Source organism: Chroicocephalus ridibundus, chromosome 3 (assembly GCF_963924245.1).
Source record: "Chroicocephalus ridibundus chromosome 3, bChrRid1.1, whole genome shotgun sequence".
Classification (NCBI taxonomy): domain Eukaryota; kingdom Metazoa; phylum Chordata; class Aves; order Charadriiformes; family Laridae; genus Chroicocephalus; species Chroicocephalus ridibundus.
Window position 1 is genome coordinate 11,050,249 of NC_086286.1, and position 25,088 is coordinate 11,075,336.

At 41.1% G+C, this 25,088-nt stretch overlaps 1 protein-coding gene across 6 annotated transcripts in view; it reads right to left on the bottom strand.

Moving 5' to 3' along the window:
* The window catches only part of CFAP61 (cilia and flagella associated protein 61), a 121,426-nt gene that overhangs the window by 35,964 nt on the left and 60,374 nt on the right, over positions 1 to 25,088 (bottom strand). For all 6 annotated transcript variants that reach the window (XM_063327955.1, XM_063327953.1, XM_063327954.1 and 3 more), the window contains 4 exons: positions 14,741 to 14,839; positions 10,495 to 10,663; positions 8,298 to 8,472; positions 98 to 390 (listed from right to left, as the gene is read on the bottom strand). In XM_063327955.1, coding sequence (XP_063184025.1) covers positions 98 to 390; positions 8,298 to 8,472; positions 10,495 to 10,663; positions 14,741 to 14,839 — 736 coding nt within the window. The remainder of the gene's footprint in view (positions 1 to 97; positions 391 to 8,297; positions 8,473 to 10,494; positions 10,664 to 14,740; positions 14,840 to 25,088) is intronic.

A 25,088-nucleotide genomic window follows, 5' to 3' on the forward strand; every position in this document is an offset into this window, starting at 1 on the left:
ATGAGAAAATAGATAAACCAATGAGGGACAATCTGAATTTGATGGTCTTTGTCTTAAAAAACAGACTGAAAGAAACACAATGAAAGCATATACTTACTGAACACTGCAATTTTAACGGTTTTCTATTAGTAGTGAAAGCGGCACATGTGATAAGGTCCGGGTCGTCGCCTTCGTTCCACTGTGCCAGGATACTGTCATAATAAACAGACACGCCAGCCTTTGACAGTGCCTCCCGAACAGCACTTTCGATTTCGTTGTTGTTAAGGCAAGTAACATTTGAGCTGAGTGGAGGCTGTACGAGATGTATGCGAGAACCATCAATTCCAAGAGATAAGAGGGTTTCTACCGTGGTGTAAATGTCAATTGTATTCCCATAGACAATGACGTTCCCTAAGGGGAAAAAAAGGGGGAAAAATTTCTAAGACGTACAATGAAAACCTTATTAGTATAACTCAGATGATAATAACACGAAATTGCTCTCTTTGACCCTCTTATTTCTCTGATGCTATGAAGCAAACAATGTTACCTAGCAACAGTAGCTAAGATAATTTAGTGAAGAATCTGTACAAAACATCCCACAAAGTAGGCAAGTACTTAACATAGAAGTATGACATTCATTCTGACCCCATAATTTGAAATAATTTTGATTGAAGATCCTCTAGGGGGAAAAAAAAAACCCCACCCGTGTTTTTAATTTGTTCTCTCCCTCCTCAATTTTTCTCATTCAAAGGATTTACCGGGGGGAGGGAGACAGGAGCAAATTAAATGCATCATGCAGAAGAAAACCACAAACTGTGGAAAGACAAAGTTGCAGAAAACAAGCCATTGTGCAATATGGGAGGTCACCAGCGCTGCCGCTTCCTTCCGCAAAAGCCTAATCTCCAGACAATGGAGACACCCCTGCAGACGGAGCCCGGTGCCTGCTGCTTCCTATCTGCCGGCTTGTGTCACCGAACTGCCCCGCTGAGGGGCACAGGCGGCCGATGCACTGACAGGCAGCGGCTGGCAGCTCTGCACTGCTCTTTGAAGACAGCTGCCTCCCCCCCGTGCACATCAGAGAATGCCCAAAACCTAAATGCCTCAAGTACGTGCTCTGAACCTCCGTCCTTGCACACTGCCTAGAAATCAGCAAGCTTGAGACAGACATTTCTGATCAGCTGGTACGAAAACAGTGTTTGGATGTCGCTGCTCCTTTTGCAGTGCATTGTCACTAGAGCAGAAACCACTATTTAAAACAGCTCCATCTTTCCACCCACTGGGTGAAGGGAGCTCCGATTCAAACCCACGTCTCCCACCTTCTAGGGGAGCGCTCTTAACGACAAAGCCGCAGCCTGTAGTGTAAGATCTTGCAAATTCTTACTGAAGTGGTGCCACTTCGAACTGCATAGTTAAAGCTGAGAGCAAATATGTGAGGATGTGAGGGAAGCAGGTTCTGTGTGAGCACGATGTGACTCTCCAGCCTAACGGCTACACCCCTCCTGGCAACAAGGGAGGCAGGGGTGGGATGCATCAGAGCATCTGTGTGTTTTATCCAAGGATGGTTTAAACACGTAAACATTCCTCTGAGCAGAGACTGAAACGTGCTCCTCTCCTCGCTGTTCTCTCTGTCCCCCTGCTTGGAATAGGAATCATTTTTTTTGCTCTGTGATCCACTAAGCCTTCAAGTAATCCATGCTAAATGGCACAGCTCTTGTAGGACAGACTGGGAGCTCCTTTCCTGGTGGCTAAGGACACTTTGCTACGAGGGCCGCAGCCAAGCTCCTGCCTGAGCAAAGGAGGATCAAGCCCAGGCTCGCGGGCTCCTCCGCGCAGGCAGCAGAAGCATGCCCACAACCACCAGCTCTGTGTCTATGCTGTGTTCAACCACCCCAGCAACTAGCTCGAGCTGCAAGGCCAAGGTAGATGGAGGAACACCTGCTCTGTGGGTGACCTTCAGTAATAAATCAGCTTCTACACATTAGGTCTGATGGGTGTTTCAGTATGCCAAAAACGTGCTCCATCAGCACAAGGATGCATCAAATGCATCTTCCTATTGCATTTAATATCCCATACCTGCTGGTCAGCGGGTGCATTTATTGTTTGATGGGAAATCCCTGGCAGAAATAGGAAATAACTGAGCCATACCTCCACAAGCTAACATGCAAACATCCTTGCGATAGAGGACATCATACACTCCAGCATGGAGCTGGGAGAAAGGAAACTGCAGAACAGCTAACACCACCCAAGTGTCGCTTTTCCAGGTAACATGTGTAAACCTGAAGAAAGGCAGTGCACAAATCCCAGGCCACCCCAGGCTTGACCAATCTCAGATTGAAGCTAAAGGATAACACAGACGATATAGGGCCTCATTTGAGAAACACAGAATAGTTCAGGATGGAAGGGACCTTAAAGACCATCCAGTTCCAACCCCCCTGCCCTGGGCAGGGACACCTCCCACTAGACCAGGCTGCCCAAAGCCCCATCCAGCCTGGCCTTGAACACTTCCAGGGACGGGGCAGCCACAACCTCCCTGGGCAACCTGTTCCAGGGTCTCACCAACCTCACAGTAGAAAATTTCTTCCTAATATCTAATCTAAATCTCCCCTCTTTCAGTTTGAAATCGTTACCCCTCGTTCTATCGCTCCACTCCCTGATAAAGAGTCCCTCCCCATCTTTCCTATAGGTGCCCTTTAAGTACTGGAAGGCCATTATAAGGTCTCCATGGAGCCTTCTCCAGGCTGAACCACCCCAACTCTCTCGGACTGTCTTCACAGTAGAGGTGCTCCAGGCCTCTGATCATCTTCGTGGCCCTCCTCCGGACTTGCTCCAACAGGTCCGTGTCCTCCTTATGTTAGGGAAAAGATGGATGTTATGACAGAAGCTTCTTTATGAGCTCTATGAAAATAACTTGTAGTCTGGCATTGAAGGAAAAGTGTAGGATTGAACGTACTAAAGAAGAAGTCAGTGTTGAAATATCAGAGGTGTTTCAGCAATGGCCTTTAATTGACACAAGCAGCAGCTGGCACTGGCTTCCCCGCAGACTACAGAGCAGTAACTGCACTCAGAATTTGGAAAAACAGCTGACTCTCCTACATAACTGTCTTGATCTTGACTTTTGGCGGGATTTGTTTTCCTTCATGGCACTGGAGTAAGCAGTGATGAGCAGGTAAGAGTGCCTCATGCAACTAACTTACACGTTTATCTCAGCATTGGCATTTATGTCTACTACAAGTGATAGCATCCCCTACAACCTAAATTTTATTATTTCATAGGCTAAACTAATTTCACTGGGACCATGTTTTACTGCATGAGACACACCGCAATACTAAACAGAGCACTCACAGAGCCCTAGCGCCCGAGAATATGAATGATAAAAATTGTTAACAGATGTTCTATTATTCCCCTTTGACTACAAGGTTATTTTATTTGTCATATCAGCTTGGCTACTTGTAGCTGCCAAATAAACATATCTCTCTGTAACTGTCAGAGAAAAGAATTGCCCCATGATTATACATGCTCAGAAATGATGGAAAGCATATTTTTACTGTTAACCTCAATGACCAGAGGGACGGAACAATTTTACCTGCAAATGTATTCACCTGAAATCATAAGAAGAAAAGAGATCTTACTAGTTTCATAAATATAATACAGAATCCATATCATGTGTGATAATGGGAAGTCTGCCGAGTGTGTACATTGCTAAGTTGACTTTCCAGGCCAGAAGAACCCTTTCCGTTGCTTGTGCCTGTCAGGAGGTCTATCTGTAGGCAGTGCTGTCCTCATGAGAGCGTCAAAAAAGAAGGAAGACATAAGACTGAGAAGTTCGGTTATTGTATTATATGTTGGCATTTTTGTATCCACGAGATCAGATTCGAGCCCTGCATTTCTCAAGGAAAATTAAAATTCTGGTTTATATGGTAATATTAAATACAACTACATTAGATCAAGGAAAGCAATGCTCTTTTACTGACCTCTTGTAAATCAACAATTTACGGTTTCTGCTTATTACAATATTAGTGGCTTTTTAGATTACAGTGCTAGTAGTCTAGGGACTACAGATATTCATTATGGACTGAAATTATGTTCACTGGACAGATAGCAGTTCCTCAGGATGCTTTTATTATTTAACTACATGAAAATGTATCTATCTGTGAGTAAACATAATAATCGTCCACAGAAAAAAGCAGCCATAAATAAAGACCGTTAGAGTAGTTTTATCATTTATTACTGGAATGTCAGCGTTCTGCAGCAGAGCAGGACCATTCATTTTCCACAAGTGGAAGCACAAGATTTCAGTGACCCCAGCATGACCTGAATCTTTTTAGTTTCCAAAAGCTAAAGGAGAAAATCAGTATTAGCTAAAGCATCAGTGGCTACGGTTGGTGATTCATGCACTGGAATTTTAACGCAATACTATTCCTACAAACACGCTTTTAATAATGCAGTAAACTATGTTTAGGTAAAAAGAAAAAATAATTGCTCCATTTTGGGCCATTAAAGCAGTTTTGTTCCTTACTTTACTCCCATCCTACTTTTTATTTTCATGGAAAGTGCAGAGCTAATAGGAGATGAATTTCAATTAGTCACAATTACAGTTATAATAGGTTACATGCATTAGGCGGCTGGGTTTCATCAGAGAAGCCTCGGCGGCAGCCATCAGGGCTGGTGCTCACCCTGCTCCCCGGCCCGCAGCTGCAGGAGACCCTTCTGTAGCCGCCAGCACAACCGGCCGGGGGCAAAGGCCTCTGGCCCCCAGCCCGGGGACCCCGCTGCAGCCCACCACGCTGCAGCCGGCCGAGGAGCCGGCAGCAGCAGATGTGTCTTGCTGCTTCTCCCATGGGCTCCTCAGGCAACACCTGCTGCTGAGTGCCGGCCAGCTTCTCCTGCCACCTCTCCTTGCCTGAGGTGAGGAGGAGCCCAGGGAGGAAGGCTGCAGCAACCACGCTGCTGCTCATCCTCGGTGGTGCAGTGTCCTGGGTTGAGCGACACAGGACTAATTTCTCTTCTAATGTTTGGGAAAACTGCACTTTTAGAAGACTCCAGTGTCTGAATTTGTGAAAATATTTACTTTACAGCCAGCTAGGCTATGTGGGTTTCAAGGTCTCGTGTTTTTGACTTAGAGAGGTGCAGGGATGAGGAGGAGCAAGACCTGGGTACTTGACTCAAGCCAACAGGATTATTTCATACCATGAACGTCACATTCAATACAAATTAGAAATTCTGCTGTGAAGTTCTCTCTCTCTGTCCCTTAATGGCTGCGATCCAGAGAACTTCTTGCCCCAGTGCCGGACCCCTGAGCCCTTCCCTTCCTTCGAAGCCGTAGCGCTCGCAGTGTCCGACATTTGCTGTCCACTGCTGGGAGCGCACGGCTTCCTGCTGATAGAATGGACTGAGTATAATTCTTATATATCTTATAATATTAGTATTGGGATTAATACTGGTTCTTTAGTATTATTAATGTTAATTATCTAGTCTTATTCTATTAAATCTGTTTATATTTCAACCCTTGTGTTTCCTTGTTTTTTCCCAGTTCCCCTGGTGGGGAGGGGTCATCAGGTGATAGAATAATTGTCTAGACAACAATACATTGTTGTGGGTTTCTCAAACGATAACATGCAGTCACTGCCAGGAGCATCGTTCCTTCTACCACAGCATGCATGCAACGCTCCTGCCTGCATGCGCTACCGGGATGATCCTGCTCTACTTATGACCTGCAAAAACGCATCCACTGATTTCGCCCAGAATGAAGTGGTACCCAGTGCTCCCAGAGGGAAGAAAAGCAATTAAAACCCCTACCTTGACTCTTAATTAAAAGCTGCTCTCAAAATCAGTGCCACCAAATGAAGATTTCATCCAATTAGGCTAATAAGACTCACGTTGTGAAGTTCAGTGATTAACACTTTCCTTTAAAAAACCTCCAAAACTACAAGTGGCCTTGAACACACATTCCCCCTCCCTCGTCCGGGGCTCCACGCACTCGCCATGCTGGGTGCCAGTGGGAGCTGCTCCCCGCCCAAGCCCTTGGGCTGGCTACGTGGGACCCCAGGGGGGCTTATCCAGCGGCCAAGCCAGGAGAATGAGGCTTGGCACAGGAGGCTCCAGACGACTTCCGATAAACGTTGCAAATAGCTGAATAAGCGGAGCACAAATAGAAGAGGAAAGCCGTGTGGAGAAAAGACCAAGTATAAGCTGAGAAGAATTATTATTGTATCTGAAGAGGATAAAGTGTCTATTTCTGTGCAGCTACAATAACCAGCATATATAGTTTTAGTAGCCACTTCATTTTCTTTAAACATAAGCAAATCCTACTTTTTAATGCTTTGAATTCTAACATGTTTAAAGCCGCTCAGCAGGAATTTGACAAACAATACTTTACCGTTTTGATGAGATGAAATATAGGAAGTGTAATACTACTATTTACTGAAGGCAAACTGGAGAATTTCAGAGATGAAAAATAAATGCAAACGTAAAATTTTGGCCATCCCAGTAGAGCGGTAGCATGGCCTGCAGAGAGCTGACAGACATCCAAATCAATTGCTGAACTCCACAGGAGCCTTTCCTCTGCACCTCTGTGAGCCTGTTGCCTATTAGACTGTCTCCAGACTAGGCCAGGGGCTGAAAAGTGGACTCATTTTCAGAAAGAGTAGGGATCCTGGATGCAGCCATGATCAAGACTGAAAGAACAACATTTATAAGACATATAGCCAGAAAACAAATCAGGGTGAGGAAGAACAGAAACAGAGATAGGTGGAGGAGGACTTCTGCAGCTGGGGACTCTTTACAGCTTACATCTGCAGCAGCAGTGAACAAGAAGTGGGAAGAGCAATGAAAGAGAACTGGAACCAGAGGTGGGGTGGGGAGAAAGAGGGAGGCATCACGTCTCCCATAGACCACGTCCCTCCAAGACCAGCCTCATTACGGATTTAGCTTATAATTGAAGATGAGATAGTGCCTAATTAAGATATCCATCTTTACACCGCAACAAAAGCCATTGGCAATAATGAAATTATGATTAATATAATATTAATTTAGTATTAATAATAATAAAGGTGCATTTGTCCCAAAGGAGACGAGGTGCTGCAAGACTGCTGTTCGCCTGAAGAGCGAACCTCCCAGGCGGCTTGCATCCCAGCCAGCAGCGAGCTCTCGGGCAGCATTTCTGCGCAGGTGTCCTGGAGCACATTCCAGGACTGGGCACGCACGGATTTACATGAAAGACTAGCAGTAGCGAACACGGAAAACTAACAACCTCATCTGTTTATGCAAACGCAGCTGTGCATATCAGCTGGACATCAGGTAGGACTGTGTGGGCAGGGGCTGGTATCAGCTGGAAGACAGGCGGAGGGGGGCTGCTGAAGAGGCTCTATTTACACGCCTGAGGCCAGGAAGCTGTTTGAAGAAAATGTGAGCAGAAACATTACCATGTTTATCATCTTCTGTCCTGATCATGGCAAGACTCAGAGGATGACAAAGAAACCTCCAGCGTCTTGAGAAGGAATAACTACCAATTTTCATTATGTTCTCGACAAACGAGCCAGGTAAACTAAACCTTTCGGAAACTCCTGTTGTTGCACTCAAGTAGACATAAACTCTTCCACAAAGACAGCTTTCCTGCTCTGAACTCTGTCCTAATGCAGATCTGGCACACAGAAGTGACGTTACATGAATTCATTTACTGTTTGGTCTGTTTTTCTGTATCTGAAAGTTTAACTCTGAAATCTGGATGATTCCCAGGTATTTTCAATAGTGTATGTATTCAGTGAATGAACTAACGAATATACGAACCATGCACACGTGAACAGGCTGAGGAAATACAGGTATGGTGGACACCTGCACAAATGTGTGATTTTAAGGGTCAAAAAGAAAATACTGGGAGCCTGCAGTTCAACGTGAAAATCTGTAACTGATGTAACAATACAAAGATGACAGATCTGAAAAAACCCACTTCCTCATTTAGACCTGATTTCTTTGTGTTATGCCTCAAATCTAGATATTTTTCTATACAACAGAAAAACACATCCACTAATGAAATTATTATTTAATTGGCTAATTAATGACTCCAGCCAGATTTGCATTTGGGACTCATTTTGTTTTATATAATAATTATAGATAATTAATCTATCTCAAGCCTTTCTTTCCTAGCTAAATATGCTGGGTATCAAAAATGACAACAAATTGTAAATTAATCTGGAAAACAAAGCACAGCAGATGAAAGACTTTGTTAGAATTAATCAGGCACCCATTATACCATGGAATTAAGGAAACAATAAGCCTAGAAAACATTTTTGTAAATGTGCGTGTGTTAACAAATCCCTTACCTTCTGAGTTGACAACATTTTCTTTCAGCCAGTGCATTGCCTTTAAGCAGTCCTGATCATCATTGAGAGTAAAATGATTGGAAGGGACTTTCCCTGTGTATCTGCGTGGCCGCTTACTTAGGACTTCTGTATTAGTTGGGAGTTTACTGATATCTGCTCCAGTGGGAGACACGACCTGGAAGAAACGAATAAATGAGTGAAGGAATATATGGCATATATCTTGGAGAACTGTTACGAAAGATTTTAAAAAACAGTGACACAAGCCATTTGACTACCTAAGGGTTGCTTCTCCTTGTACATCCTAACCCTTCTTAACATTCAGCACTAGTAAACACAAGAGTGGCCACAGAGAAAAGAGATTCATGCTAGTCTGAGTACACGCACAGGTACACACACGTGTGTATGTATTCCGTATTTTCTACGGGATGTGGGTGACCATTTTGAACAGCAGTGCCAGAACAAGAGAATAACAATACAAGCAAAACGCAAATGAAAGGGACTTTACAGCAAACAGCAGAAATGCATAAATATACAGTCGAAGGATCTCTGCAGTTGTTTGACTAACATACACCTTTAAACGACACTTGAAAATTCCTTGTGCAGCAAGACTGCCTCCATCTTTTGTCAACAAACCCCAACTTTCTAAAATAAGGGAGATTTTGTTCCAGAGAAAGTGGTCAAAACCTGCTTGATGGTTAAAATGCCAGGATTCAGTAAATTATTAAATGTATAATGCTACTTTACAGTAACAAATTCAATCTGAATTATACAGAGCAAAAAAGGTAATCTCATCTGTGACTTCTACAGCACCAGTGATTAACGTCCTGAACAATGTTCTCACTGCCAATTGGATCAACTGAAATACTATTCGGTCATCTAAAAGCAGGCATGACATCAAAAGATCTTACTTGCCCAACAAGTAAATCCTCTTAATCATAATGAATAATGTTTTACTAGGCATTAATTTGACTGCTTACCAAATAAGGGACAACTTAGAAAAAGGATGGACTACAGCTCTGTGTAATAGAACAGAAACCAGATGGTAAAAATAATTCCTTCCTATTTTTTTGTAGAGTTTAAAAGTGAGAATAGATGACATTAGGTTTTCTTCTCGAAGGCAGATAAAACCTGAGTTTCCTCCTGCTCGCTTTATCTTTCTTTCTACTCCGGTGTAGTTACTTCCCATAACTTATTTTGCAAGTCAGAGTTACCTCCAAACTTCTTTTTCTAGGAGCACTTAAAGTCATTCAGATCATACTTCAACTTTTGTCTCATCCCTGTTGAACAGTGAATATGAATTGTTGTTTAAAGTGTGGCTCTACCCTGAAAAGTGATTACAGAAAAACCGGGGCTTTCTTGCTCCACAAATCCGTCGCACGTATGCAGTCCAGATTTCACTATGGGGCTGAACATACCTCACATTCATGTTTGCGATATATGGTGAACAGCACTGTAAAAACCTGTAGACACATGCTCAGTTTGATCTCCTGATTTTAAAGGCAAAATACCTTGCTCGTGATTCCTATCCAAAACCAATCAGTAAGGCAAAATCACTGCAGGCAACGGGGCTATACAAAAGATGGCCATTTAGTTGACATAGTTTGAAGGCCACATGACAATACACAAGAAAGAACAAACCCTGCCCAGGATGTCCAAGCCCAAGCTGAGCCTGTAGGGCTGGAGATGAGCTTGATTCCACATTTCACGTGTAACAGAGTGTCTGCTTCAATCTCACTGGAAACTCAATTCTGTGCTACGATAACATACAGCACCATGTCCGTGCCTAGGCATGGTCATTATGTGAGATGAGTAATTAATTTGATAAGGAATTCTCTCCATTTCCAAAACTAGGTCAAACGGTGTTAGACCAGCTGGAGTTAAGTCTCCTGTGGCTGGGGCCACACGTCAATTGGGCCTACTCTTCAGCAGGTTTAATGGTCATGGTGGCAAAAATACTGGCAGTTTTGCTTAATATCTGATACTGAGCAGTGACATTCCTAGTAGAAAATTTTGTAAAACCTCTCATCTCATCCAAATTCTATACTGAAATAGTACAACCTGCTACACTGGAGGGCTGCAAACTTTCTGGTTATACACTTGATAAGGCCTACTGTACTGCTTTGCTAATCACAGAAACACTATTCACTGTAAAAACCTGAATACGTTATTATGTTTTTCACTCTACACACAATCTTACCTGGTATTTCTGTCCCGTACAGAGAACAAGGTAGTCATACGGTATTTCTTTCTCCTTGGAAACAACTACATATTTGGCAGCGCGATTTATGCCAGTCATTTTACCAACCACAACGTTAACCCAGGAACAAAGTGACATCTGTGCATAATCTTCATCATTAAAACAGTGGCTGTGAAGAAAGAATATCTGTAAGTGACATTTCAGCAGCTGACAGCAGGCATTAATTAGACATCTGGTGAGTTAGCCGGAGTCCCCTAGTGGTTCAAGTCAGTTCTCTCGCTGTGAGTTTACGGCAGTCTATAGTAAAAGATTAGTCATTATGAAATACTCGGTTACAAATTGACAACTTTCTGTTAAAACCAAACAATCCCTCCCAGCGTTGGGCCATACAACCACATAATTTAAAAACAAAGTCAGAAATATATGCTTTGCTCTGCTTTTCCTTTGCAGGCTGATGCGAGGAGACTTTTGCCCCTGCAAAGAAGGCATTTTAATAGTCTAATTCTTCCTCTTATACAAGACTCCCTTATGAAGTTTTTTTTTTTCACTTTTGCTTCACTTGATATTCAACTTCACCAGTAGCGGCTATGTTGAGACACAAACGCAATGAAGGCACTACTGGCATTTTAACATCCATGTTCCAAAGTACTAGTCTGAAAAGTTTGAAAATAAATACAAAGCTACAAAACCAGTTGTCAGAGCTAGCAGTAAAAGGCACAGATCTCAGATTTTCTCTTGGTGACCTCTTTCCAAATGAAACTTTCCAAAACACAAGAATGAAAAATTCTGAAAACATACTAAACTGACCCTCTACCCCCAGCTTTTCAAAAGTCTCCAAGATGCAACCAAATTCCTCTACAAGATGAACTGAACGCTAACAGGCTATCCAAAAGAAAACAAAATTAGCAGGTAAATGAAAGAAAGAAATGGAATGAAAGACAAACAGTGCAGATATAAAAAATATTAATCTTCACTAATTTGTATCTGAACAACAATTTATTCTTAATGAAAATGGGGCAGCAACTTTTAAAATTTCAAAGCAATTACCTTCAGTGCTAGGTAACAAACAATATGAGGGTTTGTGTGTTTTAAGAAGCAGAGCTTTGTTGCATATAGTAGTTATGGTTTTCAGGGTTTTTTGTTCCTGAATGTCTTATGGATTAAGTGTTGTCCAAATGAGACCAATTGATAGAAATCTGATTTTCGGGGTGTGTATAGTGCACACATTCTGCGCACCATGCTCTGGCAGTGTTAATTCAATACCAGCACCAAAAAACCTATGGAACCGAAACCACTTGTTGATTTTGAAAATCTCAGGCAAGGTTTACTTTTGCAGCTCTTAAGTTTCATCCGTGTTACAGCCTGTTTTCAGTGTAAAGTGTCTCATATATATCCCTATGTATGATGAAAGCATCAAAGATCTGGAAGCTACTATTTAAAAAGCCAATTTTGAAGCAAAACCCAAATGGAACAAAACCCCTTTAATGCCTCAGTAAAGAAAATTAAAATTATTTCCAAAAGTCTTTTATGACTCCGAGTACGCTCCCACCCTGCCTGTCTATGCAAATACCAGACTGCTTATTTATTATTGCATTTGTACCACCCTCTCTGCTTAACAGACTTCTGGAAAGACAAAGATTCCTGAAGATAAAATACTTCCATACAGAGGTACAACAGGCACACCATTATAATATCCATGGAGGACCAGAGAGATAATACTTTCAATGAGGTCTGTTATGACTCTTGAATACCACTGAGTCTGGCAATAGCCCATTATGAAAATACATAGTACGTTGCTGGCCATTCTGCAGCTAGACCCAACTCAATACCTTCCTGATACTGAAAATTTAAACCAGGCAAAATTCTGTTAAATTAGGTTCTTTCAGTAGAATTGAAGAGTAATGCTAATCCCCAACGCCCCTTATAGCTTTGTAGATGGATGAACCTGCAGGATCTAGTGAAAAAGAATGCAACAGGTTTTAAACAAGCAAAAAAGATGAATGGCTGGTGTTACACAGACGTCTGGCTTATGAGATCAGGGTGACATGGGAAGAGGATGGAGCCTGCACATCTTGTGTGAAAGGAAGCCGAGTCTCACCCCTGCTAGCAGTTCGCACCTATGAGACAAGATGGGAATGGCCAATAAAGAAATCCTGGGCTTCACCCAGTCTGTAATCTGAAGTCACTGCAGAAAAAATATTCCGTCTACCAAGTAAAGCTCATGGCCATTCAGAGGCTCAAGAACTTTACTTTCTATTGATACTGACTGATGAAAAATATTCCACTTTCTTCCACAGGACTAAATATAATGTGATTAAATAGAAGGAGACTCAGCTCATGTTCAAGCATTTGATGCCTTTATATTATACCAGGGGCTGCAGCAGAGAACGCTGGAGAGAGACTCAGTGCTTTTTTGCCATTAGTACCAGAATATACACTCTAAACCTGAGCTGACTGCTACACATTAACTGTTGTTACTGAGTTCCCAAAATTGTCATACAGGATGCCACAGAAACAAATAAAGTTGCCTTCATTACCTGAAGAATTTTAGGACTGAATGACCAGGCTTTCTGAGGTGCTGTGCATCCTTCGCACTCACAGATACCAGAGGCAAATAAAGAAGGGAAGAAAACGACTGACAATTCTAAACTGTAATCATGCAGAAATCTATAAATAAAATGGACATCAAGGACAGATGACAGTTTTCAAAAGCACCTTTATAATTGAGGTGCACAGCTCCCAGGAGACTGACACTCCAAAAATCACAGGGATGCTTTCAGAAATCATACCCTGCAGAGCTCAATTTTCACTCTTAATCTGCTTTCAAATTTTAACAGCTAATTCTGGTGAGGCAGCTATGAATCGCAACTTTCCATCAGGAAGGATGTTTTGTTATTACAACTCTTTTTTACAGCATACTTAGGAAAAAAAGTACACGCATTTATGTGAGCGTGTAATCCCTTCATTTACTAGGTTTGTACTTAAACACACCCCTTTCTACAATAAAAAAATTAACTCAGGTGACTACTTATAAAAAAATTCCTTGACGTGGCAAAATTCCAAACAAGATAAGGTGGTTTTAAACAGGTTCACATCACACCATCTTCATGTCTTTGTAGAGACTTCATTTTTAAGGTTCAGCCAGCAGACATTGAATTGTTTTGTCATTTAAAGAGCTGGCCCTTTAGTGCATTGCTGCTTACTGAGTAAAAGATTTGGTAAAAAGCAACACGCACGTTCCAAAGAGTCACAAGCCAAATCTAAATAAATTATACTAAATTCATTCCCCAGCTATTCAAGATAAGCGATTCATTTAATTCTACGCTTCTCAGCATCCAGAAAAATCATGGTCCTATCTACAGTGAGGATTCCTAGTCACTATTCCAAAACAAAAATAAAACCCTCAAAACAAATATACTAAATTTAAGTGAGAATGATGTACTGTGAATTTTGATGAGGTAAGATTTTATCCGACTAAATGGAAGATATTTTACTTATTGGCAAGCAAGAAAACTCGTGAAATGCTTGACCGCCCACTAGACACAGACCTAGCTATCTTTCAGTCTTCTCTTCAGCTATTTTGCACCAGACCCATGGCTCTGCCAGCCCTGGGGAGGTAAGTGTTAAGGGACAGCACTCTGACTGGGACTGGAGATGGACTTCCACGGCCCCGTGACTGGCACACAAGTAGTTCACAAGCAGCAGGATTGATGCAGCGCAGTCCTTCCCAATTTATCGACAGCAATAATCCTAAACTTTCCCCGTATCCTCAGCAAAATTCCCACTATTATCAGTGGGGTCTGCACCTCACCATGAGGCCGCTATAAACAGATCACTGGTCACATTGCTAATATTAATTCTTATACATTCTTTTACTCAGCATTGTTTGGAACAAAACTCATGGAAGTTAAAAATGAAACGATATTTAAAAAGCAAGCATACATCTGCCGTCATTTTTCTTTAACCTGGAGATTTAAACAATCTAGAACGTCTTGGAAAACAGAGACCAGTGTCCTGGTATAATGCAATGGATTGCTGTCCTGAAGTTACTGCTTTAGCAGTATTTCCCTAGTAATAATTATATTCAAGTCATTTCCCAGGTGAATGCATGTTGTATAGAAAGATTGAATTACTTTGAAGCTATCTGTCTCTGTATCTATCTATAATGTAGGACAAGTTCACAAAGAATTACAAAGTGTTATTTTTTCCTTTGAAGCTATGGAAGTGTTTAGATATTAAATCAAACCTGTTAATTAGAAATCTTCTATGTTCGGAGCCCTGTAGGTCTTTTCCTGGGAGGCCATGAATTGAAATCAAGGTCAGATTGTTGAACTTCAGATGCGGACTGTGGAAAGAAAGACAAAACGCCACAGTTCAAGCAGTGTAAGTTTGTCGAGGCTCCGTCTGGTGCAAGCATAATGCGAGCGCATTTCAATGTATGGTTGGTTATATACAGTGTTTACAGCTTAGCTCCCCAGCCCATCACTGTGACTTTCCAGCTGTACAGCATCCAGCATCATGTTGTCTTGATCCTGACAGAGATATTTAGACTCTACCACGTAATTTACAAGCTCTGCTCCTAAGACCTTACAGCAGGACTTACCTTCCATGGCTACAAAAGGTATTGTAAGACCATGGAGTTTTTGCTCGAATACCTTTGCTGTTCATAGCTCACCTTCTGCAAGCTGCAGGGAAGGAAAAAAGAATTCCTGACAACTGGTAATTTGTCTGCTTCCTGCAACGGGTCTACTGAAATTAGGAGGGCATATCAAAGGAACAGCATAGACAGCCGTTCCGTATTGGGAAGGATACAGAAAGCAATTCCTTTACGCAGGCCAAGTACAAACTGTTTTGTCATTTTTCTAAGATGCGTGTGTCTTTGGACACAAAAAGAAGAATACTTTCCACCACAGTTTCATTAACACCAGAGAGTGGGGGGTAACAAGACTGACAGTAGGTTGAACTAAATGTGGTCTGACATTTAAAAACAAATAAATATTATGAGTGATTAAGCCTTCTAATCTTCAAGGCTTTCTGTAAGTTAAGTATGGATTGATGCAAATGGTACGAAGGAATCAGAATGTTTTTTATCAACCGATGTTAATTTGTTATTCATACATTTAAAAAATACATTCAAACAAAGTTAAAGGTCATACTTAAACCAAGGAATTTCAAGGTTACGTCTGCCCCTCTCAAAATGCATATTAATAGTTTAATTCTGGATTATGGATTATCTATGGTAAATCTCCATGCATACTCAGGCCGAGTGCAGTGTAATAAATAACCTTAATGTAACAGAGTGCATATATTTATACAGATTATGGGCCTGATTCTCATTTAAATTAAGGTCACTCTGCAGAGGTGGGTGTAAATAGAATTTGCTCTTCATTTATGGCCACATTATGCTGGCTGAGTGATACAAAGTGGTCTTCGCGTAAATGAGAGTTAGCCCGATACATTAAACTGAATTTAAAGGGTACGGAATGCCATCTGCACCCAGGAACTGCTCCTAGTGGGGTGCAAATAGGAACAACTACAATAACTTTGCACACCTAAATAGTATGACTCCTTGGCATTTAGTTTACATGTAATTATGAGGAAAATTACTACAACACTACATAAACATCCTAGACATTCTCTTATCCTGCCTGCCCTCATAGCCCCTCATAGCAATGAAGATTCTCTTCAGTTTAGAGCTGAAATCATCTCTGTACGTGCTGCATGGCCTCTTGCCAATAGGTCTCCAAATCCAGGTGCCACAGTAACATTAAGTTTAAATTACGCTAACAATACTTAGGATAAAAATGTTGCAAGCAAGCATCAGGAAAATAGCAAAATGAAGGCCGTAGGCAACATTAATATGCCTCTTTTGCATGATTGCACTATGATGCACTTTATTGATCTGGTCACATACTATTTTCTTCTGCAGATGCTCTAGGTCTATTTAGTCCATACGCAGCCACCCAGTATTTCCACAGTCATGTGGTATTCAGTTCTTCCCCATTGAGCGCGGGGCTTCAATTCAGACCTTTCACTCCGTACGATTTACTAACTAATGATTTACTTCTACCTCAGCGCTCCCATGGCATTCCCATATGCCCCAAACATTAATTCACGATTCCCATTCATTAATCTTGTAGGCATCAAAATGTTGATTAGCATCTCCTTAGAATACCGCGATGAAACGAGTCATATCTTTGGTTCCCGTTTCACATTGAGAAAAATCAAGGCACAAAGAAAATTGGATTAAAGCTGTCAAAAAGGCGCGCCGATGCTGAAGGCAGAACTGAAGAGACCCAGAGGCTGGTACCTGGCGCTGCCCCGTGCTGAGAGCGCAGGCGCAGGGACGCTGCACCGCCCTCCCGCCTCCGCGCAGCTGCAGCGCTCCCTGCACAATTTCATGCAAATAACGGCCGCATTTTCAAACAGAGAGGTAAAATTCTTCTTCAGCCAAGAATCGAAGTTTGTGAAACGTTTACGCACAGGCTGGCATTTGTGAAAATTATCAGAATCTTTAAATAAGTAAAAAAACCCTAGTATCCTGTATTACAAAAGCTTGATTTCGGAGCTGTAGATGGTATGCCTAACCTTAGGATTTTGAATATATATACAGGCACTTAAATACAAGCCTGAAAACTACAGCCAAACTGTTGGTGCTTAGCCAGTGTCAGGCACTGGCACACGGAGTTACAGGGAGATAACAGGTTTCAGTATTTTCACCAGTGATTGTTATGCACAATACCATACTCTATATCATTCTCCCCTTTCCTCTACGTAACATTATTATTTCTAAGCTAACAAAAGGCTGGCTTATTTATTCTGGCTTTTGATTCCTTACTGCTGCCTAAAAGCTCTGAACTGAGAAACAACAAACGCTCTGAGAAACAGGTAGCGCGTGTTAGGAGGGTGAAAGTCTTACGCGCTTCTAATATATATAACAATGCCTAATATGAAGTAAGGGTAAAAGCAGAGGTTCTCATTTGGTGAAAAAGTCTTCAAGTTAAGTGCCTGAACCAACGCAACATTAAACAAGTGCACCTGCATTTTAGAAGCAAATAATTCCAGTAGGGATTTATGTTGCTGTGGTTACAAAGGGAAGAACAGCTCAAAGATACTGGTAAAGCAGGGAGGGATTAGAGTATCTAGGGAAATAAGTAAAAGGTATTGGGTTTCATTGCAGAGTTCTAGAGGACGGCTACCAAAAAGTGTCTAAACACTCTGTCCCTCAAAATAAAATAGGATTGCCAGTTTACTATGAGCGTAATCGAAGGAACAAACAGAAAAAAAAAATTAGCACATCATTTATATATATCCTGGCATTTGTGCATCTGTTAGAATATTCCTTGCTATTTTTTCTTGATTTTTTTCCCCGATGTCTTGCTATCTTTTCTTTTCCTATGTGTGCGGTGTAATGATGGAGGCTTAGGTGGTAGAAACTGCCTGAACAAATGATTTAATTAATTGATTTCATTAAACCCCTCATTATCACAAAAAAATAAGTCCACTCACTTTTGTTACAAAAAAATAAGGCGCAGCGAAGTAGTCTACATGAGCCCAAGCATTTCAGTTCATTTGAAATGAAGCATCATGCTTCCCCCCCCTCGTCATTAATAACAACTAAAATAAAAAAAGGTGACAGAAGACAATGCCTCATCTGGCTACCAAAAACGGTAACTATGGGCACTATTCTCTTGTACACATAATCTTTAAACAATAACTTTAATATCTGGAATTATAAACTGTCCAAAAGTAAAGTCCTAATTATACTGTATCCTCGGCTTTGCTGCAGTAGAGCACTTGTAAAAATGGCAGTTCTAGATCATTCTAAAAATGGTAACAAATAGTCTGTTTTCAGCCTAGATGCTGAAAACTTATATATGATAAATTCTTACATTAATGAAACTTTGAAATCAGACAAATCTCTGTCCCGCAACGACAAAAAAAGGAATCTTAAGATTTTTTGGGGGGAGGAAGGAGCCCAGAATTGAGAGATGATGCTAAAAGAGTCCCAGCAGGCAATAACCTGGTGTTCAAGGCGCAGAAATGCAAGGTGCCCAGGCATAAGTCTCACTGTAAAAGGCAGATATAGACAGTAGTTCTCCTTTTCCCAAATCATACAATAATTTACCCAACGTAGGACCTTTTTTTTTTTTTTTTTTTTAGAGGAAAGATCAGCACCCCAAGCATTCCAAGAACAAAGTAATCGGAACCTGACTTGGAAAACAGACTTCTCCAAGAGTAAAAGATTTTCTAACATATTTGCCAGCTCTACACAAACCTACAAATAGAAATGCTCAGCTTAACAAAGGTTGCCAATATTAACACAGAAAGGCCCACTCATTCATATTTTCACTAAAGGACAAATATGTTACTTAGCACTATAGCCTTTGAGTAATCTTTATGAGTAATGTGTTTTCATATTGCCGCTAGACTAAATTGCTTTTGTTTGCTTGGACAAAGCCCATTGCTTTCGCTGGCAGAGCTGTAAAAGCCTTTACCCTTCTCTCCACTTCCTCCCACTCTCTGGGCAGCTACATTTGACTCAGACGAGCAAGAATCAACACAACATCAGGTATGAAGATATGTGAAAACACAGCAAAATCGTCTCCCTCCATGATGCTACGTGATGCCATTCTAATAGTATGAAGGCTCTGCAACTGATCCACCAACACTTGGTTATTAAGCTTTTAGCAAGAGAGTCAGTAACAGAAGCAGCAGAAAGGGTTTATTGTTTGTATCAACAATTACCAAAAGCGTCTGTTCTCAAGAACCTTATGTAAGTGCATCAATTACAGACCTCCGAACAGGATTTCAGCTTAACTGCTGACCAACAGATGTCCATCTAGAAGTTATCCCTCTTTAATTACGAGTAAACAAAGATAAGCCAGTTCTCCATTGGATCAACCTTAGGAAAAAGTGTTAAGATTGTGAATGAATTTGCTCAATGAAAGAAGGGATAACAATAAAGTCTTTACTGGGAAACTTTTCAGTGCAAAGGTCAAGAAAGGGGTTGTCCACGTATTCGTTTGTTCTATAAACTGCGCCCATGATGACTCTTCCTCTCAAGACCACTGATAGACGTATCAGGAACACCACCAACTGAAATAAAGAGATAAGGGAATCTAATTGTCAGTAGCCCACATTTAATTTGACTGGCACTTTTGACACTAGGGGATAGATAAGGCAGTTGATCACTTCAGTGTGAGAATTCACATCTTTTTCTTCCCAGAACATGACTATTTCCATTCCAAGACAGGCCACAACATTGATGAAAATCACCATCCTTTTTAATTTCAGAAAACACTCTTCTAAATTGTTCACAACAGAGGTTAAAAGGAAAATGTTTGGTTCTGATTTTGATTTAAAAAAAAAAAAGAAGGCGTAATTTCTTTAAAAACAAAAGAGCCGTTTTTTTTAAATGACACCTCAGCAAAATATTTCGTCATGTCCCAATTACTTCCTCCTGACAGAAAAAAAAAGTCTCCCTTCAAAAACTTACATTTTGATGGAACAATGCTTTTTATTAAAGTACTGTTTTTTTGAGAAACTTCCCACCACGTTTACTGGTGATTCATTTTATCAGATGCTGTATTCCAAAGACGAGCAGCCTGTAAGCCCAGGCCATGAAAGCCACCGCTGTCACCACTTTTGACATCTTAGCAAGAATTCATTAAAAAGCTAAGTAATATTTACTTTTGACCTTTGACTAACACCCTTCAGTGATGCTGTGAGTGCTTCCCTCTCCCCAGCTGGCAGGTCTTCCTCACTGGGTTTCTCTCCAGACTTTGAAATTGATGGTTTGATTCTACACAGGATTTGGAAGCACCCCCTTGGTGCTGAAGTCCAGTGTCCGCTGTCACAAGACCGAAAAAAACCCCAACAAAACAGCCCACAAACTTTCCAAAAATTTTACAAGCACCAGTTTGAAGATAACTACAATTTTTGCCCCTACTATGCCTACTGGAAGACGTTCTCTTTTCCATAGTGATAATTCTCTCTAACTTCTGGGCCATGTCTGTCGGGTGCACTTTTATATCTGCTTGAACTGGATAAGGACATCAATCATGAACTTAAATAGTTGGGGTTTTTTCATGTTTAAGATAGCCTTATTCTTGCAAACCTTCTGTTGCCCCTGGAACTGTCACTTTACCTCATTTTGTTCAGCAAGTATTTTCTGCATCCTCCTTTGCTCCCACTAAAACCTGTGTCCCCTTCTCTGACCCTGCCTCCTGTGGTATCCTTTCCCATAGTGGTTAACCTTTCCCAAACACCCTGTCTCAAAAGCTGTTCCCTCTCCAGTTAAATTTTTATTCTCCTGCTAGGGTAGATCAACTAGCCCTCTTACTTGTTTTTTTTTCCTTTAAGTGGATAGTCCTAGATTCCCTTCCATCTTGTAATTTTAATACTTGTCTCTCGGTTGTCCTCTCTGCTGACCCTTTTCTTAGACAATATAATTAGAAACACTAGCAACTTTGACTCTGCTGCATTTCAGTTTTATTAATAATTTCTCCTTTTTAGGTAGCGTTACATCACCCCCACGATCTTGACTTCTCCCTGAACATTACCAAACATGTCTTTTGCCACTTTCTTCTTCCAAACTCCTACCCATATCGTAACTAATTTTTCTAAAACAACTCACCCACCCTTCTGTCACTGCTTTTATCCCTTGTAACCACCTCTCGTTTCCCAGCGACTGCTTTTGCTTTCCTCACCTATGTCAACTCAGCTTTCCCTATTCTTTTTTGCACCATTCTTCTCTAGTGATTGTGGCATTTTACTGTAATTCAGTTGAGCCTTTTTTCCTTTGTTAGACTAATTTTTTTCCACGTTTTGCTTCTCAGCCCATATTGACCTTTGCAATTTTACCACTAAGCTCTTCTCCCTCCCGTAACCACCTCTCATTAAGCTTTCTTCTCAGAAGTCTCTTTGGCTCTGCATCTTGCCAGTACTTGCAAGGTGTATACCAGGCTTTGAACGTGCGTATCGATTAACGCACGTAACACACAAACACTGGAGTACAGCATTTAAGAGAAAACTTCTAACACAACTTAAAGCTACGTCTTAAGTACTTGCTTATTTACATATTTGCCTATTTACTCTTTTAGTGTAATATCACTTCAGGCTCAAATGTGAACCGCCTTAGCGTTCTGCGCTGAGAAACACTGCAAGCATAAACTGAATTTTTGTAGCAAAGTACAAACCAAATTTTGACTCATCTGACAAACCAGCTGCAGATTTCTTAGGAGGCTCTTTCAAAAACTACAGCATTCACTCAATATCTGTGGTATTTCCAGGACCTAGCTTATTAAAATCAGCGTGGCAAAATCCTTGCAGTATGAATTGTTATGTGACAGAACAGGAAAAACCTAAAGAGCTCTTTCCTTGGCCCACAGAAAATACATAGCTGAATCAGAGACATCCATATACTCATGTGGGAACACGCTCAGCTACAAAGGTTACAAGATTAGCACTACCAGCCCAAACGTGAGTTGGCTTTGAACTTGACCAAATCAAAGTACCATCCAACCACCACTTTAGTGAGAGCATTTCCTTACTAAAATTTCAATTTCCATGCCATAAATGTTTCAGCATTTCATCCTGTTCAGAGTATGAACAGGATGAAAAACAGGGCAATTATTTTTCTAGACAGAAAATGAGGGATAGCCGATGATGGGCTTGGTAGTTACTGTCTCTAGCTGTTTAAATCTAATCACCTGGCAGATTTAAAACCACAGTTGAGAGACATCAACACCATTTTCCACAAATAAAGATACCATAAATTGGGCAGTAAAACTAGAGTGTAGTTGAAATTTTGCTGTTTTGGCTGTTCCTGTGTGAATGTTTCAGTGAATAACATACACTGCAAATTCCAGCTTGTTAATAGGACATTTTTAATATTATTGACCAATCACGTTAAAACTAAAGGGGTTTTTTTTATGGCTGTCTATTTGCCAGACCCCAATTTTCCATGTTATTGCAAAGGAGATTAACATTTTGACTCTGTGATGGTGTTTGGTACGGATCTGGCAATGCTGCCTTCACAGAAATGAAAAAGTATGCACCCTAGAAAAGCCCACAGATGTCAAAAGATCGATTTCCCTTGAATTTGAAGGGCTTTGAGATTTGTACCAATGTTTTTGTCCTAGCTTATGGCCAACGACCATACATTCTCCTCCTGACAGCTAGAGCACGCAAAAAGAGAGGATACTCATAAAAGTTGCATGTTCTGAGGCACCGCCCCAGTGCCCCGTCCTCTTGACAGAAAGCTGGCAGCCCAGGAGGGACAGGGATGTGGCTGGTGGAGGAGTCAGCTGGGCCAAAATTCCTGATCTCAAACATCTGCATGTAGCAGCTGTGGATCTGGGCCCCGCAGCACCTCCAGCCCTGGCAGCCTGATGAGCACAGCTGCCTCGCTGATATTGCATCCCTTAACGTAAAACAGCTCTGAGAGGTGCAGCACCGCAAAGCCCATGCATCGCCCATCTCTTCACCAAGGCAACACGATGCTTCTCCAACAGCTCCTTCCCAAATGGCCCATGCCCTGTAGCTCACGTGAAACCGAAATTATGCCTGATTAATGGAGAGATGCTGCTGACCACCACACTCCTAGGGAAACAAACCACACAACATGATGTGTTACAATTCACAATGCGGTGCGGTAACGGGGGTACTGGAAGCAATCGAGCTGCAGCACTGTGGAGCTCCATCTAACCTCAGCAATCCGCATTAGAAGTTTGGGGAATCTAGATAACACAGCATGCAGTAAAGATTCACGGTCTCATTACTGTATCTTATGTACTCCCAACTCTCATTTCAACGTAAACTGTACTCAGACTCACCTCCTTCCTGGGATTTGGAGGGTAATCACAGCAATCCAGAAAAGGAATCTTAACATTTCAGCTCATCAAGCATTCAAAAAAAATAAGCAAGTACCTTCAGTGGTGATTTTATTTGTCACAGCCTTCCCTCTGCCCGTTAAAGTACCTATATACACACACAAACAGGAATCAAATCAACACTAATCACTAGAGGGAAGGATCGCAACTTAACCAGCCACCTAATTTCTTCTCCACAGTCTTCTGTGCTTCAAAACCAACCCATAGGCACTTTATAGACTGCTTTGAAGAACTCAGTAGTTACACCTCCACAACGGCTCTGGGGAACAAACTTCAATCAAAGAAAAATAAATATGAGCAGAAGAGAAAGTACATCTCCTCCATCGCTTTAGCAGAGAACTGGAAAACCTAAACGCAGTGTTTGCACTTGGAATGCTTCTTTATTTGCTTTGAACTGCATTGATCAGAGAGCCACCAGATGCTTCGGGTAGTCAGGTTACCAAGCTCTACACAGAGTTTTTGAAACAGCCATGCTAATGTTATACTTGGTCACCAGGACAGGTACAATAAATACAAAGTATAATTCTATAAAAATTATTGTGACTTATTTCAATTTTGAAACAGGCCTTTTATGAGAAAACTACCATTTCCAAGATCAGTTTTAACATGCAACAAGAAGTCAGGAGTATTCATATATAAATAGTAACAAAAGAAAATCTACAAATGCTTACAAATTTGAAGTGTGAAAGAATAGTCTGGGCTCAGACAAGTGTTCACATACGTTTAAAGGGCAAGTACTTAAAGTTGAAATAATCTAATCGAGAACTGTCTCTAAAGCACGAATATAACTATAAAAGAACCACATATCAATGCTAATTGAGTATAATTTTTTGGCAGAGGCATGTCAAATGGCTGTTAGGAAGGCTGATCTTGACCCATGTCCTCTCCCCTAGTTGATGTCTGGTATCAGTCACTGACAGTGTTCATTGTGATCCTGACTGCGCAACAAGGCGAGATATGACCTATCTTATTTATCTCTGTCACAACTTGAGCTCTATTCACCAGAAATGATGGAAGGCAACAATGTCTGAAGGACGCAGGCCCGGTGACACTGAACACATGGTCGACTACAACATTGTTCTGGATTTGCCTTGGTATGAAAAAAAAAAAAGGCAGTCAAAAGGAAGCACATGTATATCAATTCATGTGGCAAAGATAGATAGTATAAAACAATGAGGATCACTAAACCATTCATTACATGTTAGCTCTGTGATCAGCAAGTAAGCACTAACTATTTAATTAGTCAACTAATTAGTGACAGGCAACATGGAAGGCTTCAGATGTTCTCAGACAAATGCAAAGATAAAAAGCCTAATTAAACAGCAAGCATTATGCTAACTATTGCCAAACAGGACAGATGTGCAGGATATTGTATAATACTGTGCTGCCAGATAACAGCAGTTGTAGCTGTTCTGTCAGAAACCGTGTTTTAAAAAACCCTGCCATTTCTAAGCTAATCTTAGATACCTTTAACTCACAAAGGGGAAAAACCGTCCTGCAGACAAAAACTCACAGATTTACTGCGTTGGATTCTAATTCTACTTTAAGAAAAAAGTTCAGAGTTTTGACAAAAATGTACTTCAATCCATTTGCTTTTAAAAGGCAGTAATTACTTTAACGCACCCACATGGAAAGAGAAATATATTTCACAACACTTTCATACAAAACTTTGTGATCTTAGCCACCATTTATTTATTG